The sequence below is a fragment of the Anas acuta genome, chromosome 19, assembly GCF_963932015.1.
Source record: "Anas acuta chromosome 19, bAnaAcu1.1, whole genome shotgun sequence".
NCBI lineage: Eukaryota > Metazoa > Chordata > Aves > Anseriformes > Anatidae > Anas > Anas acuta.
In genome coordinates, this window is record NC_088997.1 from 5,406,739 (window position 1) to 5,425,191 (window position 18,453).

General features: G+C 59.5%; 1 protein-coding gene and 1 long non-coding RNA gene across 4 annotated transcripts in view; one reads left to right on the forward strand and one right to left on the reverse strand.

Annotated features, from left to right (window-relative positions):
• SMG6 (SMG6 nonsense mediated mRNA decay factor) overlaps positions 1-18,453 on the forward strand; it is a 103,140-nt gene that overhangs the window by 48,365 nt on the left and 36,322 nt on the right. For 2 of the 3 annotated variants that reach the window (XM_068656168.1, XM_068656169.1), the window contains exons 11-13: positions 369-485; positions 985-1,153; positions 9,526-9,727. In XM_068656168.1, coding sequence (XP_068512269.1) covers positions 369-485; positions 985-1,153; positions 9,526-9,727 — 488 coding nt within the window. Of the gene's footprint in view, positions 1-368; positions 486-984; positions 1,154-2,005; positions 2,964-9,525; positions 9,728-18,453 lie in introns of those variants that run through there. The other variant, XM_068656170.1, reaches the window with a different exon arrangement.
• LOC137842314 (uncharacterized) lies at positions 8,080-13,888 on the reverse strand. The gene is made up of 3 exons (XR_011089015.1): positions 13,789-13,888; positions 11,730-12,138; positions 8,080-9,788 (listed from the first exon to the last, which is right to left on the reverse strand). It is a non-coding gene; the product is annotated as an uncharacterized lncRNA (long non-coding RNA).

Genomic DNA, 18,453 nt, shown 5'->3' on the forward strand with positions numbered 1-18,453 from the left:
CAAGCTGTTGTGTGACTGCTGAACTGAGGGGAGGAGCCCCCTCCTCAGCTGCTGAGGTTACAGCTCCAGCAGGGAGGGAGATCAAACAGGCAGCTAATTACCCTTTTAACACTTACCCATACCCCCTCCTCCAGGGGAAGGCCTGGGCTCCAAGCAGCAGCTTCCGTGCTGGTAGCACCTCGGGGCACACTGTGGGCAGCGTAACCCTGGTCTCTTGGCCAGAGCTGCCCCAATAACCACATTTTTTCCCTTTATACGGAGCAGTGGGGACCAAGGAAGGTGCGAGCTGAGGATTTACTCATCCCGCACCATGCGGCTGCCCAGGTGAAGCGAGGAGGTGGTGTCTGAGCTCTCTCTCTGTCCCGCAGAGTGCCTCTCCGAGGACTGCCGCTCCGTCATCCAGGAGCAAGCCACGGCCCTGGGGCTCTCCATGTTCGCCCTCCTGGTGCGGCGCTGCACCGACCTGCTGCGGGACTGGGCGCAAGGTAAGGGGCTGCGGCAGCCTGGTGGGGTTGGGGGCCTCGTTCCTTGCTTTTTGTGTGTTCCTTCCACTCTTTTGGGGCAGAAACCAGAGGGTTTCTCCCCCAGCATCCCAAGCTCTGCCCTGCTTGGAGCTGGCTTACCTGGCAGGAAGGCACACTGTGTGTGCTTGGACAAAAGGGACAGACACGGGGTGTGCCTTCTGCCAGCTGTAGGGAAACACCCCAAAATTGGGATCTCTGGGGATCCCACACCTCTGTGACCAGCACACTGACACCCAGCTGCCTTCAATAAAAGAGATTGCAGGCAGCCCAGCTCCCCCCCTAGGCTGGTCCACAGCTCTGCCTTTTCCCTTGCTTTCCATTTGCTTTTCCCTTGCACCTTCAGGGCTGGGATGTCAGGATGCGTTGTCCCTTCCCTGTTCTTATCCGTGACGGAGAGACTGCCTGAGCCTGGCTCCCGGCTGCAGCACGCTGCCTCAGCTCTCCCATCTTGTGTTTGCAGTTCAGCCACAGGAGGTGGAGCAGGAGGATGAGGAGGATGACATCAAGGTCTCTGCCTTGCCCCAGGACCTGAAGGAGCTGCTCCCCAGCGTCAAGGTGTGGTCGGACTGGATGCTTGGCCACCCGGACACCTGGAACCCTCCTCCAACCTCTCTGGAGCTCCCCAAACAGTACGTGCATCCATCCCCTGCTCTGTCTGGTGGTGTCTGCTTCCCCCCGGGCTCCTTGTGGCTCCTTTTCCCCTCGTTCATTCTTGCTCACTGACACAAGCACAGCTCCCCCCCAGGAGAGGCTCCTTGTGCAGGGATGCCTGGTGGGGACTTGTCACCCTCGGTGACACGGTGACTCCCTTGGTGAGGACAGGCAGCCAGCTCTGGATGCTGAGAGTGCTGGGGGGCAAAGCAGCAATGAGGTGGGGTCTGGCAGGTGTTCTTTGCTTCTGGGTGCTAGGAGGTGACCAAGGCTTTTACCTAGTGCTTGGGCTGCGTGTTGTGGTTGGATACATCCCCGCTGGGCGCCCTGCTGGCTTCTGCTCTCTGGGAAGAGGGGAGGCCACTTGCAGCACGGGCGTTTTGCTGCCTTTTTCCTGGCTGAAACAGGCAAACCTCGGTGAGGCTGGGCAGGCCTGGAGCAGCTTACCTGTCCCAGAGCTCCCAAACTCACCTCCCTCCTGCCTCAGGAACAGCTCGGCTCTACCCCCGCCACGCAAAAAAGAGTTAATTTCCTAAACTGGCCGATTCCAGCCCATTAGTCCATAATGCGGACTAGGCAATTTGCATATTTTTGGACAGAAAACCGAGCGAAGGGGCCAAGTATGGAGTATGCGAAGCTGTGTCTGAGCATGCTCCGTAGCTGCTTTCCCGCAGGATTTTCCATCTGCCTCCGGTACTCCGGATCCAGAGCCTGAAATCACGTCTTATTGTTAATCCAAAGGAGCCAGAACCCGGGGTGATGGGAAGGCGCATTAAGAGTAATCCAGCAAAGTGGCTTAACCATTAATGGGTCCCCGCTCCGTGCGTCAGGTCCAGTCCCTGCTCTCCGAGTTTATTGCCTCTACTCCAGTTCTTTTTCATTTGGCTGAGGAAATGGAAATCTCACACAGGAAGTTCTGGGCCTCATTTTGTGGAGATGGAGTCTGTTTTCTGTTTGTCGGCTGCTCGGTGTGGGACCGCTGCCTGCTCATGTGAACTGCTGCCCATCTTTGGGCAGGAACTCAAACCGGGATCCGTCACGTGCGCCTCTCGGCACCAATCCCCCCCTTCCCCTCGCGCTGCCTGCGCAGGGAGCCGCCGAGCCCTTGGCGACGGGCAGCCTCGAGATGGAATTTCTGATCGGGCTCGCGCAGCCAGCGCTCGGCGCCTTCCAGGGACCAGCTGCCTCCCCCTGCTGCGGGCTGCGGGCGAGGGCCACAGCGCCGCGGCCCCCCGGGCTCCTGGAGCAGGTGCAGGCTCCTGCTCGCCCCTCGAGGCTGGAGAAGGCTTCGGGCACAGCCTGCCCCGCGGTGCGTCGACGTGGGGAGCGGTGGGCACGGCCCGGGGGCTCTGCTCTGCAAGGTCCTGGCTTGCCCAGGGTCTTTGTCCCATCCCACAGCTGCTTCCACATCTCGCGTGTAGGGTGGCTGAGCAGCCCCTCTGCTTCCTTGCTTTTAGGGCAGGGCAGCCTTCCAGGGGTTTTCTCTCAGTTCCTTGCACCCTGGCCCTTTGGCTTAGCAGCAGCGTGCCTTGCCCATGGCAAGGACACCGGCTGCTCTTTCACCCTGGCCTTTTGTGCTGGCCCAGCATCACGTCCCCAGCTGTTGTGGGACTGGGACAGCAGGACAGCAGGAGCTGAGCTTCCCTGGAGGCACAGGTAGTGGGGAACAGCAGGGAGCCAGCTCGTGGGCATGGCCTGGGGCTTGCTCTGCTTTCCCTGGAGGTAGGAAAGGAGCCGGGGAGCGCTCAGTTGGTGTTTCAGGTCTCTCTTGCCACACGCCAGCTGCCTGGCCTGGGGCTGCTCGGTAACCAGGTGGAGTCACCCAGCTGAAGGGTTTGGGTAGGAGCAGCTTCAGAAAGCTCAGAAGTCAAACGGGGCAGAGCAGCAGGCCTGCGGGAGGAAGCCAAGGCTCGTGGGCAGGGCGAGCATGCGAGGAGCAAGCACAGAAGCCAAGCTGCAGAGCTGCGAGGAAGGGGCCTGTGTTTTTGTACACGTGCTCTGTGCCTCCCGGGAGGGGGCTGTGCCACCCAGGTCCCCATTCCTGCACCAGGGCTGAGGGAGAAGCTGGTGGGAGGCACTGAAACCTCCCAGAGCTCTGCTGCCACAGCTTTCGGGTGACGTGGGCGCAGAAAAGGGACAGTAAAAAAAAAAAAAGACACAGGCCACTTAAGCACAGAAGCACCCTGCGAGGATGCCACGAATGTGCTAAAGCTTCTGGAAAAAAACAGGCCCCGTACCCACCTGGCAGCCCACCAGGAGCAAAAGGCCTGGCCCAGAGCTTGCATCAAAGTGCAGCTCGTCCGGGGCCAGCGGCGCTGCCAGAATGACGGCCTGGGCTGGGGGCCAGCGGGGCAGCTTGTCAAACCTCCGCCAGAGCCCGGGGCCCGGGCTGCTGGGGCTCAACGTCCCGAGGCCTCCAGCTCGTGCTGGGCTCACCACGTTCACGCTCGCCGGTTCTGGGTAAGCGGGAGAGCTGGGGGACTTTGAGAACGCCTAAACTCAGCCCAGCTGTGGCAGTTGGTTTATTGCTTTCAGCTGGTACTTGAACCCGGGTCCTGGTCTTGGAGTCTTTCCCAGGTTTAATCCCCGGAGCTTTCTCTGCAGCTGTATGACACTGCGCTGACCCCGAATGAGGATAGGAAAATAGAAACGGTGCCAAGCCAGAGTCTCTTTTTCATTTGGAGTCTGGCTGTCTGCCCATGACCAGGGTTACATAATGGGAAACATAGCTGGGGCTCTGGAGAGCCCGCGTTTCACCACGCTGCCCAGACCTTCGCATTCTGATGCTATATATCTTCCTAATTGTAGCTCGGATGCATTTATCACACTGCTGGATTTGAGTCCTTACAATAAAAAAAAAAAAAAAAGCAGCGCACCAAATTCCTCCGCCCGCTGCTTTCCCCCTTGGACGGAGGCGGAGGGGAAGGTGCGAGGGGTGAGCGCGGTGCCGAGCCACGTGGGAGTGGGCTCTGCGGGGCTGGAAATGGTGCTCGGGGAGGCTTGGTCGTGGGGTTTTTGTCTTGGCAGCGAGGTGGGAGTGAGCAGGCATCCCCTCCCGAGCTGGGAGAAGCTGCACCTCTCCCAAACTCCCTGCCCCGGCACGTGGATCCGGCTCTCAGCCCCACCCGGATAAGGGCTGGGGCTCAGGGGATGCCTTGGGAAATGGGTTTAGGCTGCGAGGCCACGGAGAGGTCTTGGGCTACTGAGTGTGTTGGGGAGGCAGAGCGCTTCCTTCCTCCTCTGCCTCTTCTGGAGAGGCTCAGCAGGTTTTCCGTGGTCCTTTTTCCTCTGGTTTTATTTTTTTTTTCCTGTGGTCCTCTTTTCTCTGGGTTTTCTAAACCAGGAGCTAAACCCGAGCGTGGACACCTCTGCCTCGGAGCAGCAGAGCCCCATGTTTTGGGGTTGTGTGTCAGGAGCAGGCTGCTTGCAGCTCTCCCAGCTCCTCTGGCTGCACGCAGCTGTCCTAAAACATGTTTACCTTTGAGTACACCTCGTGGCAAGCATCGCGCTGAGGTCTGAGCAGGAGCTGTTGATGCAGTGCATCAATGTTCATCTTGCAGACCTGCTGACCCCGTGCGTGCCGTGCAGGGATGGGAGGTGAAATAAAGGGGTCTGCAGGAGCAGGGAGCAGTGCGTTTCCTAAGGCACGGAGATGAGCAGCAGCTGGGGTGAAAAGTGAGCCTCCAAGGAGGCTGCTGTCATTCCGGTGAATCCCTCTCCTCTTGAGACGTGTGGCTGAGGAGCTGAGACAGGCAAAGGCAGGGCATCGAAGAGCAGGGCTTCTCCTTGCTCTGTTTTGTTGCTGTTGGAGCTAAACAAAACCCAAAAATTGATAGGGAAGCCAATGGCTCGACAGATAACCTGCCACGGGTCCAACCCCGGAGAATCCGTGCTCCTTTGGTGCTGGAGCAAAGGGCCTCTCGGTCTGCGGAGCCTGTCTGCAAGCATTTAAAAATGGTTAATTTGAACCGAGTATGAAATGAAATCCAAAAGCTCTGAGCACATTCGAGAGCTCTTACCTTCCCGGAGAGATCTGCCAGATCTCTCTCATCGCATCGCTCTTGTGCAGAAGTGTCACCGCGATGGCAGCTCCCGCTGGGGGAGATGGACGGAGCCGGAGGCGAGGGTGCCAAGACCTTGCTGGAGTTTGCGGGAGACGAAATGGAAAATCCCTTTCGCAGACGTGAGCCTTGTTAGTAATGCTGGCCACCAGAGTTTCCCTATCAAGACATCAAAGCAAGGATCCGGAGGTGTCTCGGTAGCGTAAACCTGGCCGAGAATGAAGGTGAAGGCGAGGGAAGTAGGAGCCAAAAGGCTCCTCGGAGAAGGGCTCTGCTTTAAAGCAGAGGCTGGCTGGGGGCAGACGGCGTGCCTTTGGGCGAGGAGAGCGACCCTGCGGCTCTGCGGGCAGCGTCCTGGGGGAGGGATGGGTTTGTGGGGCACCCGAGTGACCGAAGGGACCGTGTGTAGGGCAGAGAGGGGCAAAATCGTTGGCACCGTGGGGCAGAGGGGCTCGGATGCTGTCCCCTCTCCACCCACAAAAGCTGTCCCCACATCCAAGTGTGGGACACGGCCGGTGACCTCTTTAGGGACGAGCTCCCACCCCGAACCCCTTTTGTCCTTTCCAGCGGAGCTGCTTTTCCTCCGGCTTCCCCTGGGCTGGGCCAAGGGGGGGTGGGAAAGAGGAAACCTGGGAGCGGGACACGGAGCCCGGTGCACGGGGCTGGGGCTGGCTCCTCGCAGAGCCCCGGGAGCGCGCCAGCCCAAGTCGTTTGCCATCTGCACGGCAGCGCGGCTCTTGGCGGCTGGGGAACACAATGCAGGGCTTCTTTCGCTCCGCTCTTTTCCGGGTTTGTTCTGCAGCTGTGGAGTTTTGAATGTTAGTGTTTAAACAAGCTGGTATTACACAGGAAATGGCCACCTCCACAGGCCCCCGCAGGCTTGTAACATGGGGTCATTGTACTTGATATTAATCACCAGGCGGCCCGCTCCCCCAGCGAAGACGGTGGCTGCGCAGCGCCAGCCCCGGCCACCGGGGATCCAGGCTCGCTCCGTGCCCCCCGTGGGCATCTCCCCGGTGCCCTCTGCTCCTCCCCACCTTGCTGACCATCCCACGGCCCCAAATGTCCCTCGTTATCCCAAGTGGGAGCCGTCCCCACGCCGTCTCAGCGCGGCCACCCCGCGTCCCCGGCGCTCAGCCGCGCACTTGTGCGGCTCCCCTCGTCCTCGGGCTGCGTCCTGTCGGCCTGCAGCTGGGCTGCGCTCGCACTGACAGCTACATTAAACCTGGAATCCTGAGGCAATAAAAAAGAAATTAACTCTTATTTTTTTTTCCCCCGTCCTGGGGGGAGAAGCAAATGGAAATGCGTCCGCGGGGAAGCGAGCGAGCCCCCCGTTCGGAGGAAAGACCTCGCGCTCACCCCCTCCTCGCTTCCTCGGTTAAAAGCTCTGGGAGCCCCGGCCGTGTACCTGGGAGCTGCGTGCCTGGGCTTGGCGTCAAAAATTCGGCACCTCCCTCCGTGGAGGGAGGCCGAGGCCGTGGCACCGCGCAGACGGAGCCCTTCCAGGCAGCTGGGCCTGCGGGGGCTCGGCACGGTGACACAAGCCAGAAGCGCCTGGCTGCGGTGTGCTAGGAAGGGGCAGCAGGGAGAAGGCTCCTGGCCGGGCTGCCCGGGGCTGGGTGACCTGCAGCAGGAGCAGGAGACCCGCAGGGAGCCCTGGCCGGGGGGGGGGTGGCAGCCAGGAGGTGCTCATGGCGGTGCCGGGGGGCACCCTGCAGAGGGGGAACCTCTCCAAAAGGGAAGGTTGAAAACTCTCGGACCCGTTGTCTGTGTTACCTCCGAGTCGTAGGAGAAAAGCAGAGCAGAACCGCCAATTTCTGCTGCGATGCTGGTTTTTTTTGGAGGCTCTGGGAGATGCTGCACGTGCCGGGGTGCTGCCCGGCCCCTGGGCGCTGCGGCCGAGCTGCTGGGGGCTGCCTGCAGCAGGAACTCGCTGCCCGAGGAGCCGGCGCACGCAGCCTGCGGTCTGACTGAAGGAAGCCCAGGGTGGAAACCTAACACGTGCAGCGCGAGTGACAGATGTGGCGAGGCACTGCGGGGAGCGGGGCATGAAGAGGATGAAGTGACAGGGACAGCTCTCACGCTCGGGGGGCTGGGGCTGCCCGAGGGGGGCTGCGGGCTGGCAGCGTCAGCTCACGTGGCCGGTGCCGAGCCCCGTGGCAGGAGGGGGCTCCCTGAGTCTAATTTGTGCCGTGCCGTCACCCCACCACCACTGCTGGCCCCAAAACGTGCCTGGTTCTGGGTCCCTGCCCTGCCCCGCATCCTGCTGCCACCCTCAGCCCTCCTCCCTCGCTGGTTCTCCCCATCCCTGCCTGCAGCCCCGTTCCTTGACCTCATTTCTTTCCTTTCTCCTCCACCCCAGCCCCGTGCACCTGGCTCTCTCAGCCACCTGGGAGCATCCCCGGCACCACGACGTGTTCCTTCCTCCCCGTCCCTCCCTCCCAGCGCTGCCCGGAGCCTCGGCAGCTCCTTCGGGGCCCCTTTGGCACGATGTGAGCGGGCTCAGGCAGCACGGCCCCGCTGCCAGCGGGGTGCTGAGGGCCGGCTGAGCCTCCCTGCCCCAGCGCATCTCCCCTGGGCAGAGCTCGCCTTGGAGGTGGCCCAGAGCAGCCCTATCGCATCCGGTGCTTGTCTCTGCAGCCCGGGCCGGAGGATAAACTATCAGGGCTGTGGGGCAGTGGATCATTCCTCTTATTATTTTCTTCTTTTGCAGATAGGGGTCGTGGAAAGTTCAGTTCCTTTTAACCCTCGCAGCTCTGTTTATTTTCCAGCTGGTAGCACAAACGCAGCGTTTCCCATTACATCACAAAGGGCCTCGGACAGATCCCTCCGAAAAAAAAAAAAAAGAAAAAAAAAAAAAAAGTGTTGCAACTGTTTATTTTTTTCCATATTTAAACATTTCTGACAGCCAGACCTGGCTGAGCCAAGCGATGGAGCTTTGTGAATGAACCCAGCTCCCGGTGTCTGTGCGCAGAGGGCTTTGAAGGACCTCTTCTCCTCTGCAGCGCGCTGGCCGGGGCTGGCTTCGGGACGTGGGCGACTCTGCGGTACATGTGTGCTGATTACGTGCCGGGCTTTGATTAATGGCCGCTCGTTCTGCCTGGCTCCCAGGACGCTCTTGAAAACAAGATGTTTCATTTCAGTGCGCTTTCCTGGTACATTGATTCCCGTAAATAACCGAGCGCAGACTCTGTCCACCTGGAGCAGTTCAAAGAGCAGGGGGCCTCTCTCCAGCCCGCGCCTGCCTCGGGCCGCCCTGGTCACTGCTGCACCCCCGGGTGCTGCTGGCTGCTGCGCCGTGGGGCGAAGGGGCAGCTCCTCGTGGACACCAGGAGCAGATCAGCCCCGGGTTCCTCTCTTCCCTGCTTTTTTTCCCAGTTTACGGGCTAAAAAATAACCCTACGCAAGTGGTTTGAAAAGTCGGAGTGAGCGGTGCGGTACGAGGCAGCCCGGCTGGATGCGGTGCCCAGTGGTTGTTGTGTGATTCCTCTGTGCTCTGAGCCATCCTGGGATGTGCTCGTTGTCTGTGGCATGGGGATGTGTGATGGGGATGTGCCCAGACATGGGGATGTGCCCTGGGGACCTGCACAGAGCACCCCAGGGCTGCCCGTGGCCTCGTGCTGGTGCCCCACTCCCTGCACGTGGGTGCCAGCGAGGTGCTGGAGCTGCCTGTGCAGGTCACCCACCAGTGCTGAAGCCATGGCCAGAAGCAAAACACGAGCTAACCCCACGAGGCTGAGGTTCAGCTAAAAAAATGTCTCTTTTTCAGCGTGTGGCTGCAGCACACGATGGCAGCAGGTAGAGCCGGGCAAAGGAAAGGGTGCCTGGGCTGGGCTGCAGCCCCCGGGGCGCTGCCTTCACCCCTGCAGCAGCACAGGAAACGTGTCCTGTCTTCCCAGCCTGCTTGGAAATTGAGCAACGAGCGGCGTTTCTCCCATCTGGAACGAGCCGGGTTCCTGCTGGGGCTGCCAGGGGCTCTCCACGGCGGGCAGAGCCGGGCAGGGTGTTGGGTTGGGGCCGGATCCTGCCCGGAGCCGTTCCCCATCCGGGGAGCTGGAAGGCTCGGGGTCAGCTCTGGCTGGCTCGGGGTGAGGGTTAAAAGCCCTGGCGGGTTCGGTGCCAGTGCAGCTGTGTCCGGAGCCCTCCCCGTGGGGCACGTCGGCAGCGGCGCGGGGCGCGGGGTGGCGTGCGTTGCCTCATCTCACCTCTCTGGTATTCGCTGCAGCGTTGCAGGCAACTCCCAACGCATTCCAGCCCCGAATTGCTCACGTCTCTCCTCGTTCTCCCAGGGTCTCAGTAGATGTGTGGGCGACGCTGGCTGACTTCTGCAACGTACTGACCACGGTGAATCAGTCGGAGGTGCCCCTGTACAAGGACCCAGATGACGACCTTGCCCTGCTCAGCCTGGAAGAGGATCGGCTGCTCTCGGGCTTCGTTCCCCTGCTGGTCGCCCCCCAGGAGCCCTGCTACGTGGAGAGGACCTCGGACAAGGTCAGCAGTAGGCCAAACATCCCCCCTCGATTCCTCCAGACTTTTATTCTTGGGAAGTTTTCTGTGCAAACGGAACACGATTAAGTCATTGAGAAGGGTGTTAAGGGAAAATATCGACCTTTCAGCCGCTGACATCCAGCTCTGTGTCATGAAAACCCCTCTCGACTTCCTCTGGTGTGTGTGTGCTCGCTGGCATGTTGTATATACGATCATTTCCTCACTTGTTTAAATAGTGCAGCTTGTGTTGGCAGTGCTCTCGGTGCACTCCAAATGGTTTGCATCATGCTTAAAGCACCCTCCCCCTCCCCCCGGCCACAAAACTCTGCCTTAGGAAGGCAGCCAGGACTTTTTTCCTTCTCTAAAGAGGAGAGTGATAAATAGGTGACTAGAGAGAAGCAGACACCATGTGTTAACGTACAAAAGGCTTTTAGGAATATGAAGCATTCCCCACTGCCCCGCTCTCTATTTTCCTTTCTTTGCTCTAGGAGCCCATTCTAGCCTGAACTTTCCTTGGGCTGTTTGTTTTTAGAATAATGAAATCAGTTCCCTTGTTGATGTGGGGTTTGGGGTCTGCTCCTTGCCACCACCTGGCCAGAAGGGACCCGGGGGCTGCCTTGGGATGGGATAACGTGCCTGAACCTGAGGGGGGGATGGAGGAGGCACAATGGCATTTGTTTTGCACGCCCTCGGAGGCACGGCAGGATGAGAGCGGCTCTCCACGGTTTCCTGCTCGGAGGCAGAACCCGCGGCAGCACCAGCGGTGCCGAGCGGGGCAGGCGCAGCGCCAGGAGGAGACGTGGAGCTGCAGGGACTTTAGTCCAGGGTAAAAAAAAAAAAAGGATTTTCAAGGCTCCGTTTGGAGGGGTTAAATAGCAAGCGTGCCCCAAGGAAGCACGTTTGCCCAGTGTGTGCTGCTGGCCGTGGTGGGGTTCTGCTGGGGACAATCCCTGTCCCAGCTCCCTGTGCAGGGACTCCTTCCCCAGCAGCCCCAGACCCAGCACTGAGCCTGGTCTGGTGCCCCATAACACGGTCTGGTGCCCTGTAATGTGGGCTCGTGCCCCATAACGTGGTCCTGGTGCCCTAAACGTGCTGGAGGGGGCCGTTATTCCCTGCGGCCGGGCTCCTCTAACCACACACCGCTTTATTCGGAGTGCCATCTACCTGCCCTGCCAGGCACTTGCGCTCGCGTGCGTAAAAGAGGAGCAGCACCTTTGTCCTACAGCCACTCGTGGCCTGCAGAGCTGTTCTGTCCCTGTTTCAGCTCGCTGTGACCCTCGTGCTGAACGCAGGCACTGCACAGCAGCACCGCCGCGAGCAGCCACCCTGTGGGGTTATCGGGTGTGCTGCTGCCAGCTCAGCCCTGCCTTCCCTCCTCACACCCCAGAGAGAAGGAGCCAGGCTTGGATGTCCCATCCGTGCCCCTCTACACTCTTTTTTTTTTCACCTCCCCAGCGAGTTGTGTTTGGTTTGAGTGTAGCTGACCTTGGAGCGGTGATCCCAGCCGGCACGCCGGGCTGTCAGCTCCTGGTTGTGCACGTCCTGGAGCCCCTCGGTGCGTGCTGCGGTGTCCTGGCCTCCGCCTGAGCACCACGCACACCACACCAGGGGGGAGAGGGGGCCATCAGCACCACCGGGACGTGCTGAGCAGGAGCAGCAGGGCCTTTCTGCATCCAGCACTGACTGCTTTTACTGAGGGTCCGGCTGCTGACCGGCAGCTGTGCGTAATCACTCTGCAAAGGGCATCGGAGGGGACGAAGGGGGGCCGGTGGGACAGAGCAGGGAACTCAGATGCCCGACTTCCGAGAAGGAACTGGAAGAGCTGGGGCGTTTTAGGCTAGAGGAAATTCGGGGAAAACGCAGCCAGCTTGCAGCTACAGAAAAAGCTGTCGTGGAGAGGAGGAGAACAAGCTGTCCTCCAGCTCCATGCTGAAAAACGCAGGAAGGAATGGGCAGAAATTGCAGCAAAATAGATTAAGATTAGACTGGAGGAAAGGCTTCATACCTGAGGGTGGTTAAGCACTCGAAAGCAGGCTGCTCAGTGCTTCTGCAGAATCTCTTCAGCGTTAAGAGACTTCTAAAAGCAGGCTGGGCAGCTCTCTTAGGTACAGCTTGGGTGGAGCGAGCTGCCTTGGGAAAGGAGACAAAGTGACCTCTCCGCACCTCCCGGCCCCGTTTGTGTGATTCAGTAATGCTGTGGAAAGGGCCCGGAGTGGCAGCAGCTGGGTGATTGCAGTCAGATGCCGGTCGTGCTCCACAAATCTTCTCTTTCTGCCCTGTTAGCGAGGTGAGCTACTTGCCAGTGCAGAAATGTTGCGGAAGGCAGCGCAGGATGGATCGGGAAGGTATGGCTGGGGCGTGAAGCAGTGCGCCTCTCACGGGTAACCATGAGCAGCACACACCAGGGCACTATCCTACAAAACAAACCCCAATTTTACTCATCCTGAGGATCCTTAAGTGCAGTCCCTGGTCACCCCTTCTGCTCCCTGCCCTCCTTTTAGTGCGCAGAGCCCAACAAATCTGATTCCCCAGCAGAGGCACCCGGGCTGCTGGCAGCGGGGGGAGGCTGTGCCCATACGCTGAGCTCTCTTTTCCATGCTGATTTTTCCCTGATGATTACCAAGTTATTCTTCTGCACCCCGTTGCTTTCCTGCTCTCGGGCTTGGCCCAGTTTTCAACCCTCTGTGCATGGCAGGTCTTTGCTGGAGACACACAGGCCATGCACTGCTCTTTGTACAGCAACCTGGGAATTTCTCGTGAGCTGGGGGGAGGATTTTGGTACGTCGGAGTGGCTCAGGGAAACTCGCTGTGATACCTTTCCTATTGCTTGCGTGGCTGGGGTATCTCACCTTGCTTGCTGCTGCTCCAAATGGTCACCCCCTGCTTTCAAACTCCAGTTTCTTCATGAATTTTGGAGAGATTCAGAGGAAGGGAATCTGTTTAAAGGCAAAGCTGGAGTGCATTGGGCTTAAAATGGTGTTGGGTTATTGGCTCCACCAAGAGGATGGTTGTTTTGCGAGCTCTGAAGGACAAACACTGCGCTTCCCCCCTTCTTTTTGTTTTCCGTGACCCATTTAGCAGATGGAGTGCAGAATTCAGCCAGAGTTTCTCAGCGAGTTGCTGAGCGCTTGGCCTGGCTCTTATTTTGAGTGAAAATGTTCTGACTCCGTTCGTTGCCATGAAGCTGTGTGTCAGGATTCCTGCTGGAGCCAGTGTGATGCTCCGAGCTTCCCATCGTCTCCTGCACTGTCATTGAAGCTGTAACCAACAAAAGCTGGCTGCGGGGCGCGCAGAACTCGGGGATGTTTTCCTGGGCGTATGTTGGGCAGATAGCCACTGCAGCTTGTGTGATGGAACACCACCGACCCTACCAGTCAACGGCAAACTATGCAGCCTGGTGCCTGGGCTGTCAGAGCGTCTGCAGCTCTCGCAGCCCAAGGAAAACGCTGCCAGGGATGGGAGCCCCGGGGTAAAAACCCTCGGACCCCCGGGGTGAGAGCAGGGAGGCTGCGGGGAGAGGGAAGGTGAGGGCTGGGGATGGCCCAGGCGCTGCGTGGTGCTGCTGAAGGGGGGCCCTTAATGGAAAACACTCGGGTTGTGCTGAGGTTAAAGCCAATCCTGGTGGTGGTGCATCTGAGATGTGCGGGGGGGGGCTGTTTTTCTGCCCTAATTGCTGCGTTTCTGGGAACTTGGGGCACAGGGGCACGTCCTGCTTTCCTCGCCTGCTGTCTCAGGAGCATCCTGCCCCGTGGAGCTGGTGGCGAGGCTGGAGGAGGGCAGCAGAGCAGGGAGGTCCTTGTCCTTGTTGTCAGTGCTCCTGGTGTGCATCCCTGCAGGCTCCACCTGGGCTTGGCCCCCCAGGCACCCCTGCACCCTGCAGGGCACGCTCTGCCCCGTGTCCCGGCCAGGGGGACACGGAGGAGAAAGTGTTAATGTCCCTTCCCACAATAAACCTCTCTGCATGGGGGGTCCTGAAATCCGAGCCTCTCTCTCCTCCCCCAGCCCTGACACACGTTAATAAAAGGTTTTTAAACGCCAATAAAAAGGCAGCAGCCCCAGCTCACCAGGTCCGGGGCCCAGGGTCCTTGGGAAGGCACTTCACAAATGTGTTTTTTGCATTTTCAGGCTTTTTGGCTGGTGAATAAGATTGAGGAGAAATACTCCTTCCCCTGATAACAATACAGTGAGACGCAGGATCAGCAGTGTGTGGATTAAAACCAGACGGTGCATGATTAATACATATGCTTATAGGGCTAGTCACTGTGGTTCCCTCCTCTGAAACAGAAAGGCCCTGGTGTTTTTTTTTAATTTTCCCCCCCTCGTGTGCACGCTCGTGTGTGGAGTGGGCTGTCTCAGACACTCACCACGCTGCTCGCCCGAGCCCTGCCTCGTCTCAGCGGGCGAACCAAAGCCCTGGGCTGGGAGGCTCAGCCCAGGGCTTTGCTTTTTGGAAAAGCAGCGGGCGGTATCGCGCTGGATCAGCCCCGGGCACCGGGTCCTGGGCAGCTCCAGGGAACCTGCTCAGCTTTCCACGCTTGGCGTGGTTCTCGTTGCACGAGTTTTTGCCTCCTGCTCTTCGCACCACTCGCCTGGCCGTGCAGGTGGCCCCAAAGCCAAGCTTTGCTGCTCAGGAAACACAAAGCTCTTTCCTCTCTTCTCCTTCTCTCCAGTTCCCCCACCATTTGGTGAGCCACCAGCCTCTGAGTGAGCTGTTCAGGATCCTCTCCTAGTAGGCTTGGGCTAAAATTAGTCCTGTCTCGTTACTCACTGCCTGACTTCCAGTATTTCGGTCTTCTTAAGGCTGTAAGATATCTCTTGGCAATGCGTAGTAACGGCTGAGGCTTCCTGGAAAGGGAGCCCCAGGTTTCAAAGCCCAGAGCGAGCAGCGATGGGAGCGGCTGGGCTCTGCCCTGCCTCTGCAAACCAGGAGGTTTGTCCCTGCCAAGGCCGGGATCCTCCTGGGATGCCAGGGATGCAATCCCTGTCCGAGGGGCTGCTCCGCGATGGTTTTCGGAGGGCTTTCTGCAAGGCGAGAGGAGAGGCAGCGAGACCAGGGCTCTGAGAGCACAGCCTCCTCCTAAGCGGAGAGAAAACCCCAGCGAGCAAATGTGGCTGTTTGCTCAGCATCCCTTTCCATATTCCCGTTCCATAGCCTTCGAGCATCTCCCCTCCAGCTGGCAGGAGACCGCGCTCAGCCCATGAGAGCCACAGCTTCCAGCCTGGAGCTTGGTCCAGAGAGGAAAAGGGAAACCGTGAGCAGAGACCGGAGCCCCGAGCAGGAGAATCCGAGGAGGAGTCAGCCTTGAGAAGCTCCTTCCACTCCTGCCTGCCTCGGCTCCCAGGCCAGCAGCCCCGAGGCAGCCCGGGCAGAGACGTTTACACCGTGAGCAGTGTCTGAGCTCCAGCCCAGCCTCAGCTTTCCCTTGCACGTGCTGCTTTTGGGTTGTAAAGGCTAAATTAGGCTAAATTAGGGGAGGTGGAGGAGAGGCCGGGTTCGGTGCCACCTGCTTGAACTCCTCGCCCATCCCTGGCGTTTCTTGGAGCTGCATCCTCGAGGACACCGAGCAGCGTCCATGTCACCGAGTCAGGGAGGCAGTGGAGGGTGTTTGGGTGCCTCTTGTGCTGGTGTTTTGTTTTTTGTTTTTTTTTAAACGTGTCTTTATAGGAAAGTGCTGCCCCAGTGACTGCTGCGCCTGCCGGAGCCGTGCAGGGCACGATGCAGTCACTGGGCGCTGGGGCTCGCCTGCTGATGGCTCTTTAAGCAGCAAGAGTTTGGAGCCCGTTTTTTAAAGCTGAAGGTGAAGGGAACGCGCCGCAAACAAGCGCGAGGACACTGAATACAGCCCTGGAGAAATGTGCAATGTGGAATAATAGTTCAGGCTCTTAAAAAGGGTTTTGGAGGGGGGGTTAAAAAAAAAAAACACACACACACACAACAAAAAACAAGGCTGCAATAAATCTAGCCAGTGGAATCTGAGGGAAATGATCCCATCTGGAAAACTCCAGCGCTGGTGCTGCTGAAGGCTTAGGGAGCGATGCAGATTTGCAAAAAGCAAAGCCTGCAGTCTGAGGATGACAGGCCCCGTAATTGATGTCCATCGCCACTGGTACTCTGCCAGCTGATGCTGGCCCCGCTCCAGCGTGCTGTAATTTCGGGGCCAGGTGTGAAGCGGTTTTCTGTTCCGTCTTGTTCCCCAGCACCTACAGAAGCCTCACGCATCTCACTCGAGGGCTGCAGCCCTGTAGGAAACAGCTGTACAGGTAGAGGTGAAAGGAAATGTCGCAGCTGGGCTCGCGCTACTCCCCCGTGCCCTGCCTGGGGCTGCGGCTGGGGGGCCGCTCTCCCCCCCTGCCGGCTTCGGGGAGGTGGCCGCTGTCACCGGCACACCTGCCTGTCTGTCAGCGAGCTGCTTTGAACAGCGGGGAGCTCCTGGGGAGAACGGGCAGCTCAGCAAACCCGAATTCAAAGAGAAAACCCCACGGTGGCGTGCGGCAGCCCTGGGAGCGGGGAAGCCAGCGCCGGAGAGCCCCGGGTGCCGGCTGGCAGAAGGAGAGCCCCCACCCCCTGAGCCCCCCAGCTGCTGGCCGAGCATCTCTGCCTCTTCTCCCTCGGGCAACCACGGGGAACTGGCCGAGGGAACAGGAGCAGATCTTGCAGAAAGCACCCAGCCTGGGTTTCGGGAGGCTGCAAGCCCGTCGAGCCGCCGCAGGAGCCGGTTTCAGGCGCTCTCGAGCGCGTGCACCGTTTCCTCCCTGAGGTTCTTTCGTTTCGGTTTCCACTCCTCGAACGGTGCCAGGGGTTGGGGAACCCTCTGCTGCTGCCCTCACCCCCTACGAGGACGTTTCCCTAGCCCCTGTGCTCCCATTCTCCTTCAGTAAGGCAAATGGGTGCAGTGGGAGACCTGCAGGCGTTTTTGGGGTCCCCTGAGCTGTTCTCGTGGTGCCCCTGAGCCGTGGTTCCCCAGACTCAGTGCGTGGCTCCCTCCTGCAACCCGCAGCCTCTGCTCCTGGAGGCACCACGCTGGGTTTCGGCTGTGTTAAACGCGTTTTGCTGGCTGGGCTGGGTGACCGAGCAACCCGAGCGTTCTGCGTCGGTGAATTGTGCTCCTCCAAGATGGGGAGAGCAGGAGCCGGTGGCTAATCTGCAGCTTTATCAGCAGAGGTTCTCTTTGTCCAGGTCACTGAGCCTATTGTTAAGCCCCAAGCCAGCTTCCCCGCGGGCCCCGCCACGACTGCCCTCGTGTTTACGCTGACATTTTAAGACCTCTGTTGACCAGATTTTAATCCGCTCTGTATCCTGTGCACTGTGGTCTCTGGGGCTTTTCTCTGCTTCTCGTCCCAGGCGTGCAGAGCGCTCGGGCTGAGGACAACTGCTGCCTGCCGGGCACCGGGCTGAGGAAACGGGGCTGAAGGCATTAAACGCTCGAGCTGAGCTTGAACAGGTCCCGTAGCGCACAGGGCAGGCATGATGCCTCCGGGTACCTCTCATCCAGCCCCCTCTGCAGAGCTGGAGCCCTCCTGGTGTTTTGCCTCCCCCCCCGAGCCGTAGTGTGAGAACTGCAGTCTCACCAGGAGGTGAGGAGCCACCTGCCCGAGGTGTTAAGACCCAGCTAGGCACGTTCTCGGAACGTGTCAGCGAGCGCGATGGTGGCTTTGTGGTCGGGACAGGGCGCAGAGGGAAGTGCGAGGTGCTGCCTTCCAGGCAGCCCCACGGGGCGAGCGGGAAGGAAAGAACCAGCAGCTGCTGGAAACAACCTTCCCTGCCCCTCAGACGTCTTTTCTCTCGCCGGAGGGAGCTGGCAATGCCTCAGCATGTGGGGAAGCCACAGGGGGGGGGTGCCCAAGTGGCACACGGTGTTTCCATCCCTGCTTTTCCCCAGCCCTGCCTCTCCGGCGGGCTCCTCGTGCTCGTGAGCCCTGCGTGTGTACCAAGATGTGTGCGTCCTCTGCCAGGGCCGCACGGCTTGGCTCCGGCGTCAGCAAAAGGCTTTTCTCAGAGCATTTTCTGGAAGGGCGATGCGATGAGCAGTGCAAGGCGCAGGCTGACAGAATAAATCAGGCTCGTCCCGTGGCTGCTTTCGGCCGGCGTTGGATCTCTCCGCGCAGATCGGATGACACGTGTTGTTGAACATCCCTCGCTTTAGTCATCCGCAGGCCAGGTTTATGTAACGCGATGGAAAACTTCTTTGTGTTCGGCCCTTTTGTCCTGAGAGCTGCCTCCAGAAGTGCGCCGTGGGCTCTGGGGAAACGGGAAATGTCCTATTCAAGGAGCTGGCCGACCACGTGCTCCCGGAGCTGGCATCAGGAGGAGGTGGCCGAGTGACCTGGGAAGAGAGCGTGGGGACACCGGGGCTGCTCCGTGGCACCTCCTGGGCGCACGCCATAAAAGAGGTGCTCACCGTGCCCGTGGTGCTCTCAGAGTGACATATTCGAGCTGAGACCTCTTGGAATTCGCTGATTAGTCTGTAAGTGTTTGGAAAGGCCTCATTAAACCACCATTAGTGCTGGATCTCCTCCCAGTGAGCCATCTCTTATTGCTACCCAGAGAAACCCTGAGGAAATGGAAAGGCTGCTCCGGCTGGCCAAGCCGTTCCCTGGGCATGAAGCGTGGCCTCACCTCAGGCAATGTTTGCAGTGGTCTGGTGGTGCTTCTGCTCGTGCTGGAGGGCCCTGGGACTCGGGGTTGCCTCTCCGCCTCGTGCTTTGCCTGGTGGACCCCTCTGACATGG